Source organism: Sylvia atricapilla, chromosome 1 (assembly GCF_009819655.1).
Source record: "Sylvia atricapilla isolate bSylAtr1 chromosome 1, bSylAtr1.pri, whole genome shotgun sequence".
Taxonomy (NCBI): domain Eukaryota; kingdom Metazoa; phylum Chordata; class Aves; order Passeriformes; family Sylviidae; genus Sylvia; species Sylvia atricapilla.
Genome location: NC_089140.1, coordinates 91,793,719 through 91,815,498, shown reverse-complemented (window position 1 = coordinate 91,815,498; position 21,780 = coordinate 91,793,719). Strand labels below are relative to the sequence as shown.

General features: G+C 37.7%; 1 protein-coding gene across 1 annotated transcript; it reads right to left on the bottom strand.

The window, feature by feature from the left end:
- Nucleotides 1-1,988: 1,988 nt before the first annotated feature.
- Nucleotides 1,989-21,664, bottom strand: LOC136366616 (uncharacterized). The gene is made up of 18 exons (XM_066327818.1): nucleotides 21,454-21,664; nucleotides 20,764-20,840; nucleotides 19,793-19,861; nucleotides 19,304-19,334; nucleotides 18,129-18,188; nucleotides 17,516-17,575; nucleotides 17,110-17,208; nucleotides 16,280-16,416; nucleotides 14,351-14,473; nucleotides 12,820-12,862; nucleotides 11,807-11,917; nucleotides 11,322-11,436; nucleotides 9,280-9,325; nucleotides 8,923-8,982; nucleotides 6,761-6,868; nucleotides 5,663-5,759; nucleotides 4,462-4,659; nucleotides 1,989-3,646 (listed from the first exon to the last, which is right to left on the bottom strand). The coding sequence occupies exons 2-18, from the start codon at nucleotides 20,812-20,814 to the stop codon at nucleotides 3,570-3,572; spliced, it is 1,485 nt and encodes a 494-aa protein (XP_066183915.1). The 5' UTR covers nucleotides 20,815-20,840; nucleotides 21,454-21,664; the 3' UTR covers nucleotides 1,989-3,569.
- Between the last annotated feature and the right edge of the window lie 116 nt (nucleotides 21,665-21,780).

Here is a 21,780-nt window from a genome sequence, read left to right as displayed (position 1 = left end):
CCTGCCCGGAAGCGGCCGCCCACGTGAGCGGCGCCGCCAGCGCCCGCCCCGCGCGCCAGGGGGACGCGCGCTTCCGCCGCGGCCGCGCGCGCTGGCGCCCCCTGCAGGCGGGGCGGCCCCGGGAGGCCCGAGGGTGTCCCCGGGGCGGCGGGAACACGGCGCCGAAACTTGGCCTCGTCTGGGAGAGGGGCTTTCCTTGTGCACATCTTCCTCGAGAGGGGAAGAGGAGGGGCAGGCACTGATCTCTTCTCTATGGTGACCAGTGACAGGACCGAGGGAACGGCCTGAAGTTGTCTCTGGGGAGGTTTAGGGTGGGCGTAAGGAAAACGTTCTTCACCCCAAGCGTGGGATGGCACTGGAAAGGCCTCCCCGGGGAAATGGTCACAGCACCATGCCTGAGTAGTGGTTGTTCGAGGCTCTCAAGCACATGGTGTAACTCCAGGGGCATCCTGTGCAGGATATACCCCTGGCCAGGAGCTGAACTCGATTTCTGTGGGTCCCTTCCACCTTGGTTTATTCTGTGGTTCTGTGAAGATGTGCTCCCTTCCCCTGAAGCATGGCTGCTCTAGCACCACAGCAGACAAGAAGAATACATTAGTAATAACCAGTACCCAGATAAGCACAAGTCCTGTGAGAAGCAGCTGGGGCGTTGGGGTTGTTTAACCTGGAGAAAAGGAGGGGCCTTATCACCCTCTACAACCACCGAGAGCGCAGCCAGGTTTTCTTCTCCCAGGCAATCAGTGACCGGCCAGAGGTAGTTTACAGTGGACATCAGGAGGAATTTCTCCACTGAAAAGGGTGATCAGACATTGGAATGGACTGCCCAGGAAGCTGATGGAGTCACCAGCCCTGCAGGAGTTTAAGGAAAGACAGGAGTGCCACAGCTGAGTAGACAGGATGGTGTTGGGTCATGGGTTAGGCGTCATCCAAGGCCTTTTCCAACCTACTTGATCCTGTGATTCTTCCAGTGGAGGCACTGCACAGTCAGCATTGGCATTTGAGGTTATTGTTATTATTTCACATATATAAGGTTATGATTTCACATATAAACCACAAGGCACACAACACGCTTTTGTACATGCATACCCAGATAAAGGTTTTTGCTGTAAAGGGGTAATGAATTCCCGTATCAGAAAGTGCAAAACCCTGGAAAATACAGGAGGCAATGAACGAGGAGGATGTTTCCATACCTGTCTACAACAGAGAGAGTCCCAATTCACACCAGACAATAACTCTGCAGTTGCACGCTCTAAACATTTCATTTCTTTTCAATCAACCTGTGAACACCTTTCTCCTTTTTGCCTTCTGTGAGAAGCAGGAGTTCTGCAGCTTTTTGTTAAAAATCATTTCCTCGAAGCTCTCTGGTCTCAGTGAAATATAGTAAAACCTAGATGAAGCTTCACAGAAAATTAATTTTCTCTTGGTTTAAATTTTTCTTTAATTTTTCTCTTCTTTTAATTTTATTAATTCTTTAGTTACCTCAGAAGTCTGCCTTGCTGTTATTGTAAGAAATCAAAAATGTATAATATTAAATATAGCCAGCAGCACTGTTTAAATATTATCAGTAAAGATAATGCCCTTTTTTTTCCTTACTTTGCAGTACTGGCACAAGTAAAACATTAAAACATGTTTTGGAACAAATACACAGTTTGCCATTAGTGTAAGAATACACCAAGACATCACAAAACAGAGGCAGATACAAGAACAAAATAACACAATGCTTTTTCAGCCTCTATTTGCAGCAGGTAAGAAAGAAAGAAAAAAAAATTGTACTGCTGAATGGACTGTGTCGGACTGTGTTCTTTGAAAACGTTTCCAGAAGCATACGGTTGGTGCCTCTTACCCAGTTCAGGTTTCCCAGCTGAGAGGTACACAGCACTCTGCAGCACACCATTCAACCATTTTATGTCAGTGTACTACAGATTTAGGGGTCTTTTCTATTTCAGCACACTCCTCCTGCACCCAAGCAAAAAAAAATCCATCTCAAATCCAAGTTATTTCAACTTTATTGTAACTTTATTTCCGCTTGGAATGATTCCACAGTAAGAGAAAAAAGAAGCTGTCTCAGCGATGGCCATTTACAACAGCTGGATATTCTGATTTTATTATTTTAATACAAAGATTGTTCCACACCTTGAAAACAAACAGAAAAAAGATATTTCTGTTTTTATTTTCAGAATTCAGAATTTTTATTATTAAGTTCACCTTCATTAAGCAGGCATTAATGCTGTTTCTGTACAGAGTAAATGAACTGTAAGAACTCTGGTTCCATCTCTGCCTCTGATAAAAACAGATTCAGACGCATTCCAGAAATTTCTCAGAGTTTCTTTACAACAGTGTTTTAACTTGTCTGTGAACTGTTTTCCTTCCTGGGTCTCTTCATATAATAAAACTTATACATTTTGTTGCTGCTTTCTTCGTTACCTTAGTTTCACTGCATCTTGCATTCCATGGTATGAAGATGTGAAACCATTAGGATGAGGATTCTCAAATTCCATCCAGATCTCAAAAAAAAAGTAAGTTAACACAAAAAAGTTCATTTGCCATCTGGCCCCAGCATATCTAAATTATCCCAGTTTTTGGCTGCAAAGCTGAAGAGCTTTAAATAGAACCACTGAATGCTACGCAGCATCACAAGCAGGAAGTGAATTTTAATCACACAACTTCACTTAAAAAAATACTTTTTTCCCAAGCAAACTAATTTATAACCATTCAAAATGTTTTTTCACCCTCCTACAAAAGTAGAAGTCATTAATATATAGACATGTACATTCAGTCAGGACCAGAGCTCCTTTAGTTGGAGAAAAGTTCCTGCTAAAAGAGCCTGAAGAACAGTGTAAGCTGGCTTAATTTCACTCCCATACTGGCAGGATAAAAGACAAAAGATACTTTTGCCACCACATCAGTGCCTCTTAGCCAAAGCCTAGTTACACCTGTTGGGATACACCTCTAAATTTTCAAAACATACCTAACTTCTACTAACTTTGTTGAAGCCTCTGTGCTCCCTAAATTGGCTATAATCCAGGCACTTCTCATCTCAGCATGAGGCTGACAGTGCTTTTTATTATTATTTCTAATCTTATTAAGAAAAAAAAAAATGTGGAGACCTGTTCATAACCCTTATAGGGGAAAGGGTTTTTGATTACAAAGGCTTTTTATTCAGTCCCAGCAGCCACAGGGAATGACTTCCAAGGATTTGTTGCAGGAAGAGTTTGTACTGCCGAGTGCAGTAGTTCATTCTGCTGATAATTCTTTGTAAAAGAACCAACAGTAAGAAAACATCAGACTGTCAATGTACAGTATTTAATAATCCTGAAGAAAACAAGTTACCTGTTTTAAAAAGCTGTTCTAACACAGAAACATGAATTTTACAACCTTTCCACAATACAGAACTTTCAGCTAAATGGAGAAATAAATAACAAGAATATCAAAACCAAGGCATTAATTTAATTTAAAAAACACTGTACAGAACTTTAACCTAACAAAATAACTCCAGTGAGGTAAAATGAAGTAAAACAACAAACTTACAGAAAGTAAACATTGCTACACTATCTCTATTAAGTACCATGTCACTGTGTGCTGCCATTGCTTGGTCCCAGAGTTCCACTTTCAGTCAGGATCCTTATAACATTCGGTACATCAATTCCTTAGTTAAAGGCAAACAAACAAAACCAGAAAATAAGCATTTTTATGGTAAAATTCACTTCAAAACATGAGTTATACAAAAACATCAGATGCTGAGATGAATTTTGGATCTTTCCTTATTAAAAGAAAAATAACTTAACTGAGAACAATCAGTATGTGCCTGGAAACTCTAAGATTTCCCACAATGTACTCATCTTCACCTTTTTTTTTTAACCCTTAGGATTCTAAACACACTCTGAGAAGCTTAGAAACACACAAAGGAAACTTCTGAAGAGAGAGCAGTAGTTGACTGAAGATGTGGGAAAGTTTAATAGCTTTAATAGCTTACAAGAAAGCAAAAGAAAGACTACTTGTCTCTGATTCATTATTATTTCTATGTTACTGTGGAAGTACACTTCTTTCAGGAACTAGTAAATAAAAAATTCTTCACTGTTGGTATTCACAAAACTAACTTTTCTCCTCTTATAGCACAGAGAAGACTCTAATTTTGTTATAACAAAATATTTGGTTTCAGTTTACTGTCTCTTGCCATGTAAATGTTACTATGCAAAAATGAGAGAAGAATTAAAAAAAAAAAAAAAAAGTCAGCAATTACTAATGCATTTATAGGAAAGCAGCTATTCTGAATTAAATAAAAATCCATTCCTAAACTGGATCCTGCAAAAGTTAAAGGGTGGGAAAAAAGAATTCTCTTCAACCCTCCTTAATACCTCAAAGTTCTTCAACCCATTTAAGTCCTTAATATTTCACAGAGCTAATTAATGATGTCATGTACATTTTTATATATGTGTGTGCATACAATTATATGAAAATTACCTCTGAACGCTGGATTTGATGCTGCTATTTTGTGTAGGGTGGCAGTAACTTCCTCAGCATTCATGTTTCTTACACTGTTCAAAAACTCAGTAGTGATGTTGTTCTCATACGCTGTTTCCAAAGAGCCAGCTGAAAAGTTCTGAGGTTCATCTTCATTGACTGGTAAGAACTGCTTAGCTGATTGGCTGCTTGAGTAGCCTAAAGAAGGGAAATGTTGTTTTTCAGTAACAGAGGATTCTGAAGAGCCTTCATTACTTATTTCTCTAAATAGTGCTTTTCAAAACAAACATTTCCAGTCTGGCACAACAGCACTGCTGGTAGAGTTTACATCTGATTTTCAAACATTTTCAAACCACCAAGTGTCAGGAATGCTTTCCAATTACAGAAAATCCTAGAGAAACAAGAGTGGGGAGGTAGGTGAAAGCTATTTATTTCCATTACGCTTGCAAAAATGGAATAAAAGTTTCAAATCTCATACATTCAAAGTCACTGCAATTTTTGCCATTACCATTATAAAATTGATGTTTTCAAAAGCTAAGCTTTCTAGAAAAACCAGAAAATTGATACCATACAGAAAAAAAATCACACAAAATAGCTTCACTAGTATTCTGAGTATCTTGCCTGTCCAAGCATAGTATTGTACTTCCTATGTAGGTCTAAGTAAAACAGCCATTTGTTTCTACCAGAAGAAAATGACCACCAAGAAATCCAGGATTCTTTGAAAAATTTAATCAGAAGTACTGAGGCCAAGTAGTGAAGTATTCAGGCATTAAAGAGAATTATCCATCTTCTACCACATAATTTTCTACGAACAACTTGATTTGGCTAAACCTGCAGGAAATATCTCCTCCATCAAAAATGGAAAAAAATATTGGGAGGAGAAAAAAAGCCAGAGAGACTTTGAAAGTCTCCTTAGAAACAGTTCCTTTAAATACAGGAAAGTCAGAGTTCGTGCTAACTCAGTTTCTCCCCAGATCCTACAGTTAAGTACTATCGATGTGTTTTGATGGTTTTCTCTTTCTAATATTAGTAGAGGGTGGGGGAAAAAAACCCAAAACTATTTTATTTATGCTACTTTACTCTGGCTTTATTCTGCTCTTAAGCACTGCTTTCAGAAAAGCAGGAAGAAAGGCTTACTATCATTTATGCAAGGTTCACTGTTAAGATTAAACCACATTAAAGACTGCAAAGCCAACATTACCAGTATCAGAGTCAGTAATATCTGCTGAAGTCGGGCCAGACTGTTCTGTGGAATATTCTAGTGCTGTTTCTCCATTATATCCAGCATCTAAGTGGTCCTATGAGTTAAAAAAAAAATAAATTAAAATCTCATCAGGACAACCTCTTGGAACAATGAACTACGTTTTTAATGATCACAAACCAAATAAAAGACCTGTATTTCTGCTACCAAATCTGAAAAATCAAGTATTTTTTTGCAAATCATAGGGCTAATAACTTCTATGTTATCTGCCCATCATATCTCTCCATGTCTAAGAAAGCTCTGTATTAGGAAATGAAGCGATACTCACTAAGGCCTAATTCTCAATTTGTCATATCTAAAAAAGAAGCATTTTACACTCAAAAAGTAAGATTTAGTTCAAAAATCACCAGCTGAAACATCACAGTTTACAATACTAACAAGGCCCGATGTGGGAAAACATTTTGGTCTTCCACAACTTGTAGGTTAGAAGTTATTTCAGTCAGAACTCAATTGTTTTGTAACATGGCAGTAGAGAAGTACTCAAAACACCTCCATATGTACTGCCTATGTAAAGGTAAGTCAGCCACAGGTAATAGCAGAGGAGAAAAACTAGGTTTCTAATAATGGAAGAAGAATGAGACCTCAGAAAGGATAGTCCAAAAAGTAGGACCAGAAATTGTGTAAGAAAAAAAATTCATGTCACTGATGCATAATTACATAGTGAATGAAGTGAAGCCTGGGAACAGAAACAGGATGCAGGCATGTTAGGCAAGTCAGTAGAGATGAGAAAAGCTTAAGTTAGAAATGGGCAAAAGTAGCAGAAAAATTTAGTTGCAAGGAAAAGCACAGGAAATAAGTGACAAGATAATTTTTAGTTTCTATCAACAAAAAAAAAAGCAAGCACAGTTGAACTTATTAAGACTCGTCAACAGAAAAGCCAAAATTTTACTCTATCATCACTACTAAAATGTATGTATTTAATGAACAAAACTTACAATACAGTCTACACAGCATTTTTGTTTTATTGTATCATCTATAGTAATAAAAATGCACAATCTACAGGTTTGTAGAACAAAACCAAAACAAAATCTGCATTACTTCTTTTGATGCAGCCTGCTGACGATATTCCACCAGTGCATTTGTGAGAGTCTGTGTAACTTTCAGGATAAATGAAGCATCATCTTCATTGAGTATTTCAAAACTTTGCTAGAAAAAAAAAAAAAAAGAAACAAAACAACATACCATAGAACATCTTTCCTCAGAAAAACTGAAGTATCAAAATTTATAAATAAACCTGCAGGAACCTAATTTTCTCTGTGTCTCTACCCTTTTGTCAGACTTGGATGGAATTACAAAGCAAATAGAGTTTTTATTTTTAATCCCCTAAATGGAGAGGAGGAAGGTAGAATGAAAGAGAATCCTAAGAGAAGGAAGATGCAGCTACCCAACACAATCATTTGAAAAGGAATAACACAAAAATATGCCTGGGAATATATAGAAGATAATGCTTTTCCTTATGTATTTTGATCTCCTGCCAAGATGCCTGCATACAAATGAATGTGTACACTTTCCCTGAGGCAACACAGTCATAACCCATTTCTCTAGAATGTAGGAAAAAGCCAGAATGCTACTGAATTTAAAACTACATGCTGCTTTGCCTTACATTAACCTTCTTTTTCCCTCAAAGTCTGAGGAAAAAGCAGTCATGAAGCTGCTACCAGTGAAGCTCTACTAGGGAAGCAAGCTCTACCCACAAGAGAGGGCTACATGTGTCACCCTCTTTATACACCAAGAAAGTTCTGCTAAAAACACTTTCTTGGGGACAAAGTAACAGAACTCCAGGTGTGTCCTAACAGCTCAAAGTCTTCTGGATCAGAAACAAACGCCTTTAAACACAAGAGACACTGGAAAATAAGTAACAAAAACTTAGCATTAAGTTCATATGAGACAGTGTAATAGGGATTGTACTATATTTTAAACACTAACAGTATTTCTGTCCCCTGGTTTGAACATGTTATATTTAATGAAGATCTTGTCAAAAGCTAGCTGGAAAAAGAAGACTAAATTGTGGCAAGAATATCTTTGCTATGATGTAATAAAAGAAATATGGTATGGATAATTAATGGACAGCTTTACAGAATATAAACAGCAAGTACAAAAAAGACACCTGTAAAATTACTTTTCACCACATAAGAAACCTTTGAATCCAACAATAGAAACACAATGCAGTGTTTTAAAAAAACACTGTCGATGCAAAAATAAATGATTTACACAGTTTACAAAACAGAACATTGTTTTCCAATCACATTCTCAACAGTCCTCTTTTCTTCTCAGAAGACAATCACACTAAGCAAGAAGATGCCTCAAAACAAATTCAATTCTTATTAACAAGGCGTAATCTCTATACCTAATAATTCCCTATAAAAAAAGAGGAAAAAAACTATTATACAATACTCAATAGTGCCTATATTACCATGCAGTAGATCAGTCAAGCAAGTGTCAGTAAAGACTTCCATAGAGTTTGTCAGTGTTTTTATGAAAATCACCATTTCTGTGTGCAAGATTAGGACTGTTGTTGATTCATCTAACAACAGGAAACTGACAGTTTTCCACTCTTATTGATTGTATCACTGCTGTGCCTGTGTACATAATGCACACTTTCAACAACTGAACAGAATTTTGGTGTTCTGACGCTTTTGAGAGGCAGATTTTGCAGTTTATGACACTCTGGGCCAGGGCAGGGGGGAGACCCGTTTTAAATACACGACTTGCATTTTATTTCTTAAAAAAACCCTTCTTTCCTTTCTACATATCTCTGATATTTGTCTTCATTCTGCTTCTTTTCATCACTGAATTGCATCTTTCCAAATTCCTCATTAGAAAATTATAGACCAGTTACAGAAACAAAGGAGAGAAAGTTTTAAAAGGTCATATTACCCAAACATGTATTTAAGGAGTAAAGCTAAGATATAGTTGAAAAAAAAATTACTTTTCAATGCAAGTAATTCCTCTGACAGTAAACCAATACCTTGGGAAAAACAATGTCTAGAAACCTGAAAATTAATAGACACATTATAAATTCAGTGACATTCATTTTATTCTGAATCCTGCCTTCTGGCAAAACAGTAATCTGTTACATCACCAGACTGCCACATTCTGCCTTTCATTACTTGCTACATTTTAGACTCAGCAAACCAGTGATTTCTTTTTTTCAGTTTGTTTTCCAAAAATTATCTTGCAAGGAAAGATTTAACACTCACCAAATAACCCAACAGTTCTTCTTGACTAGTGAATTCTTCAGAATTTGCTGTAAATTCTTCCTGTTTAACATAAAAAGAAAGAGTTCCTGAGATTGACTATATGCAGTAAATACAAATAAACAGTAATAATTATGGTTACTCTAAAATTCAAATTGTTTGTGCTGTTACGAAACATGTACATAAGTTTTCATAACAAAGTAGGGAAAAACCTTGTTGTTATCAGTTTTGCCTTAATAACCTTGTAGCTAATTTATTGTGAATAATATTAATTTGAGTAAGCAAACACCATTGCCAATCATGTATTATTTCCCTAACTATCTGGAAACTGAAGTAACCCATTAACAGAAAAATATTCACCTGAGCTTCCTTGTTTTCCTCCTCTGACTGTTCATTGGTCTCACACCTAAAAATACAATAAATAAAACATTCAGTTGACTGATCCAGCAAAAATGTGTAGCCAGCCAATAATAACTGATATTCAGTTTAAATTTCTGACACGCTACTACTACAGTGGTTCTGATACACTCTGAAAGAAAGGTCACATATTATTCCCTCAGAGAAATCCCAGTCATCCCAAATCATCATCAAAATTATTTATGCATTTGGGTTTTTTTTAGTGTGATTATCTAGCACATAAGCTCTAAAACCCAGAGTTAATAAAAAAAGCTCAACATTGGTGGTAATAGCTGTAAGATTTTTGTACACATTGCACTGAGACAAGGCTCCTAACTACGGCTGGATTTTTATCAGCACTTCACAAACTTGCCTTTAAAAGATTCAGCTATTAAAAATTAGTGCTTTACAATGCAGTCACACAAATAATGGGCATAAGAAGATTCCTATGGCTAAACGTTCCTGTGCCATATTTGTGCTGTTCTGCCATTACAGCTACTACAAATACATTCCATCCCTTTGCAAGCCCAGGAACCAGGGCTGAGAGTGGCTGGGTGTTTCTTAAATTAACCAAAACCATATGACTGCCAATCCTAACCTCTCTTCTGCCTTGAAATGTTTCTTAGGAATCAAAAGTTTAGTAAAAGCAGACAATAAAATAATTTGCACCTTCAGATGACTGTTTGCTCAGAATCTTAACTACAAAGAAATGAGGAGTCATAGAAATTTTCAGACAGATATTGCAGAATCTTTAGGTGGAAACAAGCTGTCAGTGAAGATCTGATCTTAATTCTTTTAAGACACTATATATCGAGTTCGTATCTTCTCAGTAGTTTCACAAAAATAAATAAATAGTAAAGGAACAAGCTGAAGTCCTAATTTAGTAATTAACTTCCAAGTCAGTCTCTCACTGAAACACCTGGCTGCTAACAGTCATCCAGAATCCATTTGCCTCAGATTAAAAGAAAAAAACATTAAGTGCTATTCCAAAGGAAGCTGTTCTTAAAATTTAGAAGAACGAGACTGCACAATGAAGATCAGACCCAGGCAGAAATAGACCTCAGCACCACCAGACGTGAATAGCCAAGCTTTTACTTGTTTCCTGTTCTTCATATTTTCACAAACTAGCTCTGATTCAGAGCTGTTAGCTATTTGAAAGCCAGTAAGTAAACACAAAGATTCATAAACCTGGACTTGAATTTGATTTCAACTGTTCATTTTCCATAATGGTTCCTCCACAGACAGGCAAGTCTGAAAAAATGTACTTCAGGAACATGAAAATTTCTCCTTTAACAATAAACAAGCAAAAGGTGTTAGCCCTCTATGTCTGGGAGAGATATTACTGGTTTAAAGGTAGAACACATTCCAAGGGAATGCTATTAAGAAAAAAAAAACAAGTAACTAAATTGTTGGAACAAAAGTCTTGTGTTTGGGCTGATGCTTGTATATTCCTTACGAAATGGGATATACTGTGGCTCCTGGTGCTGCACAAAGATGACCAATGCTGGAGATATCCTCCTCACACAAAGGCTCACAGTTATTCAACTCACAGCTCTGTTACTAATAAGATGCCCACAAGCAGCAAACACAGCTTCACCATTTTAGAACACAGCTGCTCCTTTGAAACACTTATTGTTCCTTCACGAAATCATTTGTAGAGACCCCAACTGTTTCAGCTATTACTGATTTGTCCTTCCCTTCCAAAATCGGTTCACATACTGCCCTAACTATCTGACATGAATCTGTAACAGAGGCATTTTGAGCAGCACATGACAACTATACCTTAAGGATAATAGTTAAATACAAAAGCCAGCTGCATCCAGAGCTAAGTCTGAGGTCACTTTGCACACACCAGGTTTTCTGTTGATGACAAAAGTTTACAGCTGAGCACAATTTCAGAAGACATGGATTTTACTCTGCAAATCCAGTGCAGACAATTGTCACGTACAATGTTTTCCTTTAAGTTAATTTAAATGAGTTTGAAGGAGGTGATTTTTTTCTTTTACCTTTCTGAGTTATTTCCTTCACTGCTTTCAATAGCATTATTAGGTTCAGCCGTTTCATCTGGTTTTGCCTTTTCTTTCTGCCCTTCTTCATTCTCCTCCTGAACACTATTTTCATCTAAAACAATAAAAAAGTATATGAAGTAATGTTTTTCCAGTGTTTTAATTTAAAAAAATATTCTAAACAAAGAATATTTCTAAAGACAACATCAACAAAACCTAAAGGTGGAAGTGAAGTATCTCACAAAGAAGTAAAATACAAATGGAACCTAATAAATCAGTAGAAGTAGAATGTTTTCTTCACAAACACTGGCATTTTTCCTTCCTCTGCCCCAGACCCCAAGACCATCCACACAACTGTGCAAATTCATCTTTATAACTCAGGTGTGGAAGCAATGAGCAGGCACATACAGTAGTAAATAACTCATGCACTGGTGAAAGTTTAAAAAAAACAGCCAAACAATAAAAGAAATATTTTTTCCTCTTACCTTCGGTAGGGTCTGTCAGTTTCCCTATTTGTTCTGCATCTGTTTGTTCACTAAAGGGCACATCCACATGCTGAACTTTAGCTTTTGAAGGGCTGTCCTCTGCACTGGAAACTAAACATGCTTGAAATGTAGCACAATGGACATTATTTTAATAAAGGCTGGTTCTACTACTGCACTTCAATGTCATCTAGCTCTGTTTCTGTGCAATAGCATTAACAAACACGAAGAATAATCTTACAAGCATTACTATGCGACAGCATATTTAATACAAACTACAAATCAGCAAGAAAGTTTAAAGTATTTTATAGGCTGGTTATAATTACATGCTTGCATTTCCTAAGATATACAAGTACTATAAATGTAGTAGAATGCCACAAAGTCACATGCAAAATATGACACATTAACCAACAGGTTACAGTCAAGAAATCCAATTTGAAAAGGACTCAACTTATTTCAGACCACTTTCCTAGATTCAAAATGGCAATTTTTCCTCTTCGGAGTACAACACTGCTAATTTAGATGCTCTCATTACTTCTGTTGAACTATTTTAAGGTACCATTTACACAGTAATATACATTAAAATTAAGCACATTAGTTTTAATTCTAATCTTTATTTTTCAGGCAGTGAGAATCATAGCAAAGTTTAGCCATTTCCTCAGGATGCATTCAGTCATACTGTGTGTCCACTGGACAACACTGTACTACAGTGACTTTTAAAACATTAAACTGAGTGGGGAAATCTCCCACATACCACATTCCTACAATTTTGTGAGTATCAGTGCTAGTAAAACAGAAAATATTCTTCCAAAGAGCTATAGCTGTGCTTTAAGAATTCTGTGTGGCTTTCTGCACTGCAAATTAACTACTAGCATAGACCCCCAACCTGCTCCTTTCGTCCAGTTCACCAAAATGCTGGTGAGAATCTGGCACTGCAGAGATTACCCTGGTCTGATTTAGATCAAAGGAGGACCAAATAAGAAATGGACAATTTGCACCCCAATGAGCATACTTACATTCTGGCCATTTTCTTCTCATTGTTGGAACATCTCTAACAACCTAAAAATAAAACCCTTATATTAGCTATTTTGTGGATAAAATTATTTCATAGATATTTCATCAGCATTCATTTTAATTTTTTTAGGACGGTATGATCAGTAGTGTAAAACATATGTGTGTAAATGCCTCAATGGATATTCAAAAAGTCAATAAACCTGGACCCTTATTTGCCACAAATAAATTTATTCTAGAGCTTAGGAAAAAAAATAAAATTAAAAAAGCTGTTTTCAGAAGATATAGCAGTAAAATTAAACCAGGTTACACACACTTCATTTAAAAGTTCCTTAAATTAAGAATGGATTGCTATGGATGTAATAGACTACCAAGAGAAAACAAAAAGGTCTACAAAACATAGATGGAAGCAAATATTTCCATATCTATGAACATAAATCTCAAGTAAAATGAAGTCTCAAGTCAAGAAGAAATTTAAGTAGGTCAAATGAAAAAGTTGCTGCCAACAGTCAGCTACTTTTCTTTTTAAGCAGAGGTTAAAAACAAAGAATGTGCAGACAGAATGGATTTGATAATCTGAAATTTCTCCCTTCTACAGCATTCATTCCTGACTTGATCATACAATATTCCCATACTTGCTTTTTTTTACCAGAAAATGGTAGGATCAGAGCAAGCTCTAATCCTTGAGCCTAAGTGTGATAGTATCACACAGAAAGAAACACAGGCCTTTGTTCAGAGGGGCAGAAGACCACCAGCTTTAACACAGGAACCTTGGGAACTCCACTCTGGAAGGAGACATCTGTGGACATTAAGCAGTATTGGCAAGGGATCTTGTCAAGAAACACTGCCTAACAAGCAGGATGCCAACAGAAATTGAAGTTGATGAAGAAAACAAATTTAATGTGCACCACGAAGAACAGTGAGCACCTCAATAAGCTTGTCATGAACCAGCTGCTGGTAAGGTGCACCCCAAAAAGAAACTACACCAATACCCTGTCCACATAAAGGTATTATGAATAATACTGCAGTGCAAGTATCAACAGAGAGCAATACGAAGATATCTCCACAAGAAAATGTTTGTAAGGACGCAGTTCCTTAATAATTTAAGCTCATGGCACTTCTGTGATCCCATAGCACTACTGATAATCTCATGTCAACCTGCAAATTCCCACACTTCCATCTGTACTATCAGAAATTTTACCTCCTTGAAAATTGCCATGAGCAGCTTACAAAGCAGAAACTATTCAGAAAAGTTATAAAGGCAGATTCTTAGCAACAAAAAACTTATTTAACACACACACAGTGCTGAGAATTGATTAAATATTAGTATATATATTTTTGTGTTATTTCTGCACTCAGGGAAATTTTGTCCAGAATAATCCTGGAGGAATTACTAATGACAAAAATTCCTGTAATAAAGTTTTAAAAAGTAACATTTTCCTACCTTCCGAAACAAATCTGTCCACTGTAACAGAAATTACATTCTCTGGTTTTTTATTAAATATAAAGCTTCTGGAATTCTTAAGAGAAATGTACCTGTATTTGTTTTCTTCCTTCTTTCTTTTCAATTGTTAATCCAACTTGCCTGACTTTTTTGTTCAGTTCAGAGCCTCTACCCGTAACTTCATCAGATTGTGCTATCTCTGGATAATGTTCTCTCTAGAAAATAAAGGCAAATCCTTAAATCACACAACCACTTCCAGATGTCCCACAGTTAATAATCATGGGAGATAAATCAACTTTTACACATACATATACATATACATATACATATACATATACATATACATACATATTAAAATGGTTACACATAGAATAATTTAGGGAACTGAAGCCAATTCTTCAGCTCAAAACAGGGTTGATACTGAATGCTGAACTGGTTGCACAAGTCTTTGCCTGCTTGGGTCTAAAAACCATTGGAGAGAGAAACTTCCCCCTTTCTCTGGAAACCTGCTCCAATGCTTGACTGCCCTCACAGCAAAAACTTCATGGCAAGTAGGAAAATCCCCTGCTTTAATTTATCTTCCTGCCAAGAAGCTCCAAAAAGAGTCTGGTTCTGCCTTCTTAATAACTTCCTCTGAGGTACTGGAGGGTTACTCCAAGATCCCTCTGACACGTCTCCAGCCAGAAGAAACCCAATTACCTTAACTTCTCTTCATAGCACAAGTGGTGCTTCAGCCCCCTGACTATCTTGGCAGCTCTCCACTGGACTAGCTCAATTTCATAAATAGCTTCCTTTCTGCAGCAGCACAAAACTGAACACAATGCCCTGGATATGGCCTGGCAAGGATCAAGAATAGGGGAATAATCACTTCCTTTGATCTACTGGCTGTACCCTTGTTAGTAGAGCCTAGCTTGCTGCTAGCCTTCACTGACACCGAGGTACGCACTACTTAGCTTGAGCTTGTTATCCACCAGGATCTTCAGGCTCTTTTTTCAGCAGAGCAAATTTCTGTCATTTAGTCTCCTGCCTTTTCCACTTCCTAGGGTTAATCCAGCTCAGGTGCATGACTTAAAAGTAATCCTTCATGAATTATTATATTTTTATAGTATTTAAGAATTTCGCAGAGACGCAGTTAACAAGTGTAAGATTCAGAATTGCAGGAAACAGTTCCAAGTATGCAAGAAATGCAATAGCTGAGAACATCAAAATTCAGCATGTACATCTGAATTAGTGACCAGAAACAGCATGGTGTTTATGAAAGACATCACTGCAGATTTATAGCAGCACACTCAACATTAGGCCTAAAGCTGCCCCAAAATACTATGTGAACGTCAGCTGTCTATGACATTGAGATATGTTGAATATAATACCAATTTTGAGAGACCTTTTTGAAAGTATCAAAATACTTTTCAGCATATTACTTTTTCAGTTTTGTTAAAAGCCAGTCCTAAGCCAATATACTCAAGAAAACATTCAGAGACTGGAGAGCCTCATTTCTCTAAACATACTGGAAATGACAATGTGTTTGAATGTTTGTGAGCTGACATGACCCTCAAAAGCTTGGTCATAAAACAAGCAACACAACAGATATGTCTTGTCCCACCTCAAAACAGAATAGGAGTTGGGCTTTCTCTCGCCTGATTCCAAGTCAAAGTATCTAATAATCTAACATATATCACATTATCTAATAAGTATCACGTTCATTTATAAATATGTTCCTCTTAAAGCATCTGAAAGATGGAATACTTTCTTCATTGATTCTGTTGTTTTACACAATACAAAAATCAGTCAAACATCTATTTCTAGTCCATTTTAGCTATAGATTTCATTACTGGTTGACCAAAACAGAATAAACTAAACTCAGTGTCAAACAATGGACAGACATACACATTACTGATGAGAAGAATTTTAAGTGTATTCATCACAGTTGCACAACTGCAATAAAAAGATTTTCACAAAAGCTAACTAATAAATACTCTCCTTAAAGCATTACATTAAAACAAACAAACAAAAGAACTTACCAAATATGCCAATCTATGCTTGGAGCCACAAACATGCATGAACATACTACTCAGTCCTGTTTTACAGTGGCAGAGTTGACATTCATACAGAAAAGGAACATTGTCTTTTGTTCGGTATTCTATTATGTAATTGAGCCCTGTATTAAAAAAAAAATCAAACAACTTAGAAAACTTCATGTTTGTTGGAGCAAATCATCAGTGCTGGTTGCAAAAGAACTGATCTTAAAGCGCTGACATGTAAGGAGAAGATTACTACTGCATGTCAAATACACCAATGAAGACTTTTAGAACCAGCAAATAGTTTATCTTTTGGATGTCTAGACTTCTTGAACACCAAAGGTAAAAACCAAATGTTTTTAGGATGTCTTATGTTTACCACATAGGACTCAACAATTTTTTAAAAAAAATAATAACAACAATTACTTTTTAACCAATGAGAAGGAAATGTATTTTAACATATATCCCTAGCTGTTTTTTCTGTCAACACCTATCTCCCCTTCACTGGATAGATGGGTAGTTAAATTGCAAAGAGCCACACTGATCTTGTAAGTTAAAGTTCATTTCTGTCTTATCACTTTAAATTGTTTCTAGAGAATATTGTCAGTATGAGATTTTTCTAGAGGATATTGTCAATATGGCCATTTTCCAGGCCAAATCAAGTGATTTTGTCACTATGATCTGTCACGTTCATACCATACTATCGGATACTCAGTGTAACCATAAGAAGATTTTGTTACACATTACCTAATTTTACATTTTATAAACCCGATCCATACTCTTTAGAGGTAAATATCACAAAACCAAACAATTACAGCATTAAAAGCCCTCACCAAGTGCAGGTTCTGAATCTTTACATGTATTAAGCTGGTCTTCCAAAGTCTGTCCATAGAACTTCTCCGCTCCATAAACCTTCTCTGGCTCCAGTGGCACTGTAAGAAGTTCACACACAAGTGAATCTCTGTGCATACACGGTCTCCCATCACTTATTAAGTCAGTTACTATAAAACATTATCCCCCCCAGTCTTATTTCCACTCTTCTTAAAGTATTTAGGTTGCAAAAATTAAGTATTATTACAAAACATTACTGCATATTGAAAGTACAAGGATCAGAAATTAATTCCCAATGACCTGCTAAGATCTAGACGTCACTTGTAATCTTGTACTTCAACATTTTTTATTTCTTCCACTTTTTTATTTTTTCAGGGAGGTGTGGGCAGAGGTATCAAACATTCTTACCAAAATCAGGAAGTTTCACAGGTGTTTTCCCTTTCTTCCCTAAGCAACCTCCTGTTTTAGCTTAAAAAAACCCAAAAAACAAAGAAAGAAACAAAAGAAAGAATCGGAAAGAAGTGGAAATAAAATTGTTAGTACAATTGAAAGAACACTTTGGTAAAATTACTGACTACTTTAGAAAAAACTCTTTGAGCTTTTATTGATATGACAAAACTAAACTGTGTTTAGTTCTGAATGTGCTAAGAGATTTTTTTCACAGATTCACAGATTGTTCTGAGTTGGAAGGGACCCACAAGGATCACTGAAGTCCTGTACAGGTCCCTGCTCATACATGGACCCACATCACAAATTAAGTCAGTTATTATAAAACTACCCCACCAAATTTATTTCCACTCTTTTTAAAGCATTTGGGTTGCAAAAATTAAGTATTATTAGTACAAAATACTACTGCAGACTGAAAGCACAATGAACAGAAATGAATTCCCAATGACCTGCTAGATCTGGACATCACTTGTAATATTATACCTCAAAATTTTTTATTGCTTCCACTTATTTTTTCTCGAGGGGTGGGGGGCACAGAGGAGGAGGTGTGACAGGAGGCATTAAAAATTCTTACCAAAATCAGGAAGTTTTGCAGGTGTTTTCAACTTCTTCCCCGAGCAACTTTCTGTTTCAACTAAAAAAAAAAAAAGAAGAAGAAAACAAAAGAAAACAAAAAAATCTCACAGAAATGGAAATAAAATTGCTAGCATAAAGAACAATTTGGTAAAATAACTAACTACTTGCAAAAAACTCTTTAAGTTTCTGTTGACATGCGAAAACTAAGCTATGTTTGAGTTAAGTTTTGAACACGCTAAGAGACTTTTTCACAGACTGTTCTGAGTTGGAAGGGGCCCACAAAGATCACTGTGTCCTCTATAATGACTGAACCCATGACCCTGGTGTTATTAGCACCATAATGCAAAAGATGGACAAAAAACATTCACACCAAACAACAACAAAGTTCTTTAATGTCAGGCAATTCAATGAAGCAGGCAAGGAGGAAGATCAATCAAGTTCAAAGTCTCTAAACATCTCAGGGCATCTAGGAATTTCAGGACATTTATTTCAACAGCACCCAGCTGATAAATATTTAATCACTTAAATTTCCTTTACAGTTCAAACAAAAATTTTCAGATCAGGTAGGTCCAATGACTGTGTCTGACTTGAACAACATTTTTCAAACCAAATTCTAGGAGCAGTGAACTGTAGAAACCTGAAAATACATTTTGGTGCATCATGAAACCAAATTAGGAGAATGATTGCGAATGTAGTTAGACGTCCGCTCCTTCTGGAAATAGACCAGTTCACCAAGACCCAGAGAAGGTTTAACGATTTATTAAATCTATTAAAATATTAAAAATATCTTAATTAGCTGAAGCAAATTAACCCTTTTTCAAAAACAAATATAAAGTAAATACAGTATTTCTACATGCTTCAGGAAGCACAGGGATTTAAATTCTATTTTAAATTTTGACCGTCTCTAGTGTCTTGAATTCCTTAGGGTTTCTCAAAAATTTAATGTAGGTGATTCTTAATATTCTAGCTAGTGCTTGTTAATCAACTTTGCATACCTCTTGCTCCTTGACTGATTAGGTAATTATTAGGTAATTATTAAAAAGCACAAGACAGATCTTAAAGCACAAGTCTTGAGAAAGTCTTTTTCTCATTTGTTTCATAAATAACTACATTGGGGTGGGGAGAAAGATGTAAGTACAGAGCACAGCAGAAAGCAAAAAGTCTTGCACTTACTCATGCCATGAGCTTTCAATGCCTCTTCAATCTAAATTACCAAGTTATCAACCAACAAAGAAGAAACACATTTAAGAGACAAAAAACAACAATACAAAGCTTTCATTATATATAAAACAATTTAGATTAATACCAACAGCATAGACTATCTCAGGTGAACAATTACAGGAAAATGAAAAAATAAAAACATCCCTTCTTCTTCTGGAGATTGTCTATGATTTAAGTAAGTCTATTCTCCCTTTATTAACAGCCACGTATTCCATGTATTGTCTTTACTAGATTAAGTTGTAACATTTTCTGACAGGACTAATGTACAAAACGCAGTTCTACTTTATCATGGTAGAGAAGACAGTAAATTAGCAAAACTAGTTAAATATCTGAAATTGTATGTTTCAACACCACATGGAAAACTAGATTTCAAACTCCATAATCTACTGCTAAATAAATTGGTAAAATCTGACAAAAGGTGCGCTCAAAAACTGATCTTACCGCCTTGTGTTTCGCTCCAAGGAAGTGAGTCTGCAAGTTTAATGCTGAAGAACACCAGATTTTGCAAATCTAGATAAAAGAGAAGTATTTTTAGCATTGCACACAGAACAAGAGAAATAAAATACCACTGATACCAAAATAGATCTATGATCTAACTGTTGGTACAGGTTAAGTTCTACAAAACTACTACTACTTCAAAGACAAACTAGAGCAGCCTCCTAAAACTGAATTTTATACGGCTCCAAGGCCACCAAAACCCAGTGGAACGAACCAGAGTCTCCACATCACATAAGAATTTCAGATGCTCCAGAACTCTGCAGCTATCTCATAACATTTACTGCGTGGGCACGTGTGGATGAGTGAAGAGAGATCCACGACCTTCCTCACACACTGTGAGACACAGGCACGGCATAACTGTGACCTGAGGTGGCCAGGTCCCCTCAGTGCTGCATCCACACTAACACACTCTGATCAGCTCGGGGCCTGCCTCGCTCACTCTGGAAAACTTCCCTTTCACAGCTATTTTATGCCTGGGCCAGTTCAGAACAGGAGCAGACTAGGTTTAAACTCATGTGAACGAACAGCAGCAGCCTATTTTCTTCTCCTCTTAAAATGCCAGTACGCCTTAAAAAAACAGCACTAAAACTGACAACCAGAGAAATCAGGACTTTTTTTTGTTCTGAGCAGGACGTACACTTAATCATTCACTTTTAAAAAGAATGCCTTTATTTAGAAACATAATATTATTCATTTTAATAAGCGATTCTTAACACACATCCAAGTCAAACATGACAAAGTCACCAAAATAAGTTCAGCTCCAGTGCCACTTATCAAAGCTTGCTCAAGAGAGAAAAAGAACGTTCACGCTTGGTTTAGTACAACTTTGTTCCACAAAAATCACTTTGCACTAGTTACTATTTTCAATAAGTAATACTTTGTATTAGTTACTATTTTCAGAAAGTAATACTTACATTGCAGTGAAAGGGGTTTACTTGCTTCTTTATTTCATTTTCAGGCTCCATATTCTGTCTTTAGATGGTAAAAAACTCTAGGAAAATTGGAGAAATATTGCAAACCGTTGTTTCAGCTTCACAAAATCATTTACATATTTGTTCCGCCTATATGAGAGTTGGGCACGTTCCAGCTTTAATTTGTGTCTCGCCTCGAGTTATATCCAACCTTTAAATTTCCAGGCTAATGATCCTATTTTCAACTCGAGAGCAAAACTACAGCATGGAAAGAAACAATTGTTCTCCGCGAGCTTCCCTCGGGAAACATTCACGTCAGCAGAGGGTTACGCAGAACAAAACCTAACGAAACAAAATCTGACCCGGACCATTTCAAGCTTCCCCCTTCTTTCCTGGGATAGGACTGCGCGCCTGGGCTGGGACTGATGACACACACAGCACGCAGTGCCCGAGGCGTGCCCGGGAACAGGCGGCACACAGCGGGGTTTGGGACGAGGGACACGCTCCCGCCCGGACCGCGGCGGCGAAGGAAGAAGTCAAGGAGGGAGGGAGAGAAAGGAGCGAAGGAAGGGAAGCAGGGAGGCCTCGAAGCTCCAAACCCCACGCCAAGAGCGGCGCCACGCGGGAGAGCGCCCTTCCCGGCGCTTCCAGCACCGCCGGAGCCGGGAGAGCGCCGGGCCGCCGCCGCCGCACACAACTCACCCCGGCGGGCCGGGCAGCGCCCAGAGCCCGGAGGAGCCGAGAGCGCTCCCCGCTGCCGCACCGGCACCGCCGCCCCGCCTGTGGCGGGAACCGCGCCACGCCGGGCGCGGCAGAGGCACGGCAGGGTGTGGGGAGCCCGGCCGGGCACGGCACGGAGCGCCACGGCGGGCCGAGAGCCCGGCGCCGGCGGGCGGGGACGGGGCGGCCGCGGCTCCCCCGGCCCTTCCCGCGGCCGCCGCTGGGGGCGCCGGCGCGCAGGCGCGTCGGGCCGCGGGGCGCTGTCGGAGGTAAAGCCCGAGCCGGGTCCGCGGCCGCCGC

Bases quoted from the DNA above. Each gene is read 5' to 3' on its own strand.
- LOC136366616 (XM_066327818.1), bottom strand. From the start codon at position 20,814: ATGGAGCCTGAAAATGAAATAAAGAAGCAAGTAAACCCCTTTCACTGC. The intron at 12,863-14,350 runs GTACATTTCTCT...TTTTATTTTTAG, and splicing joins AAGGAAGAAAACAAATACAG to GTTGTTAGAGATGTTCCAAC. The intron at 9,326-11,321 runs GTAAAAGAAAAA...TTGTATTTTTAG, and splicing joins GAAGGAAATAACTCAGAAAG to GTGTGAGACCAATGAACAGT.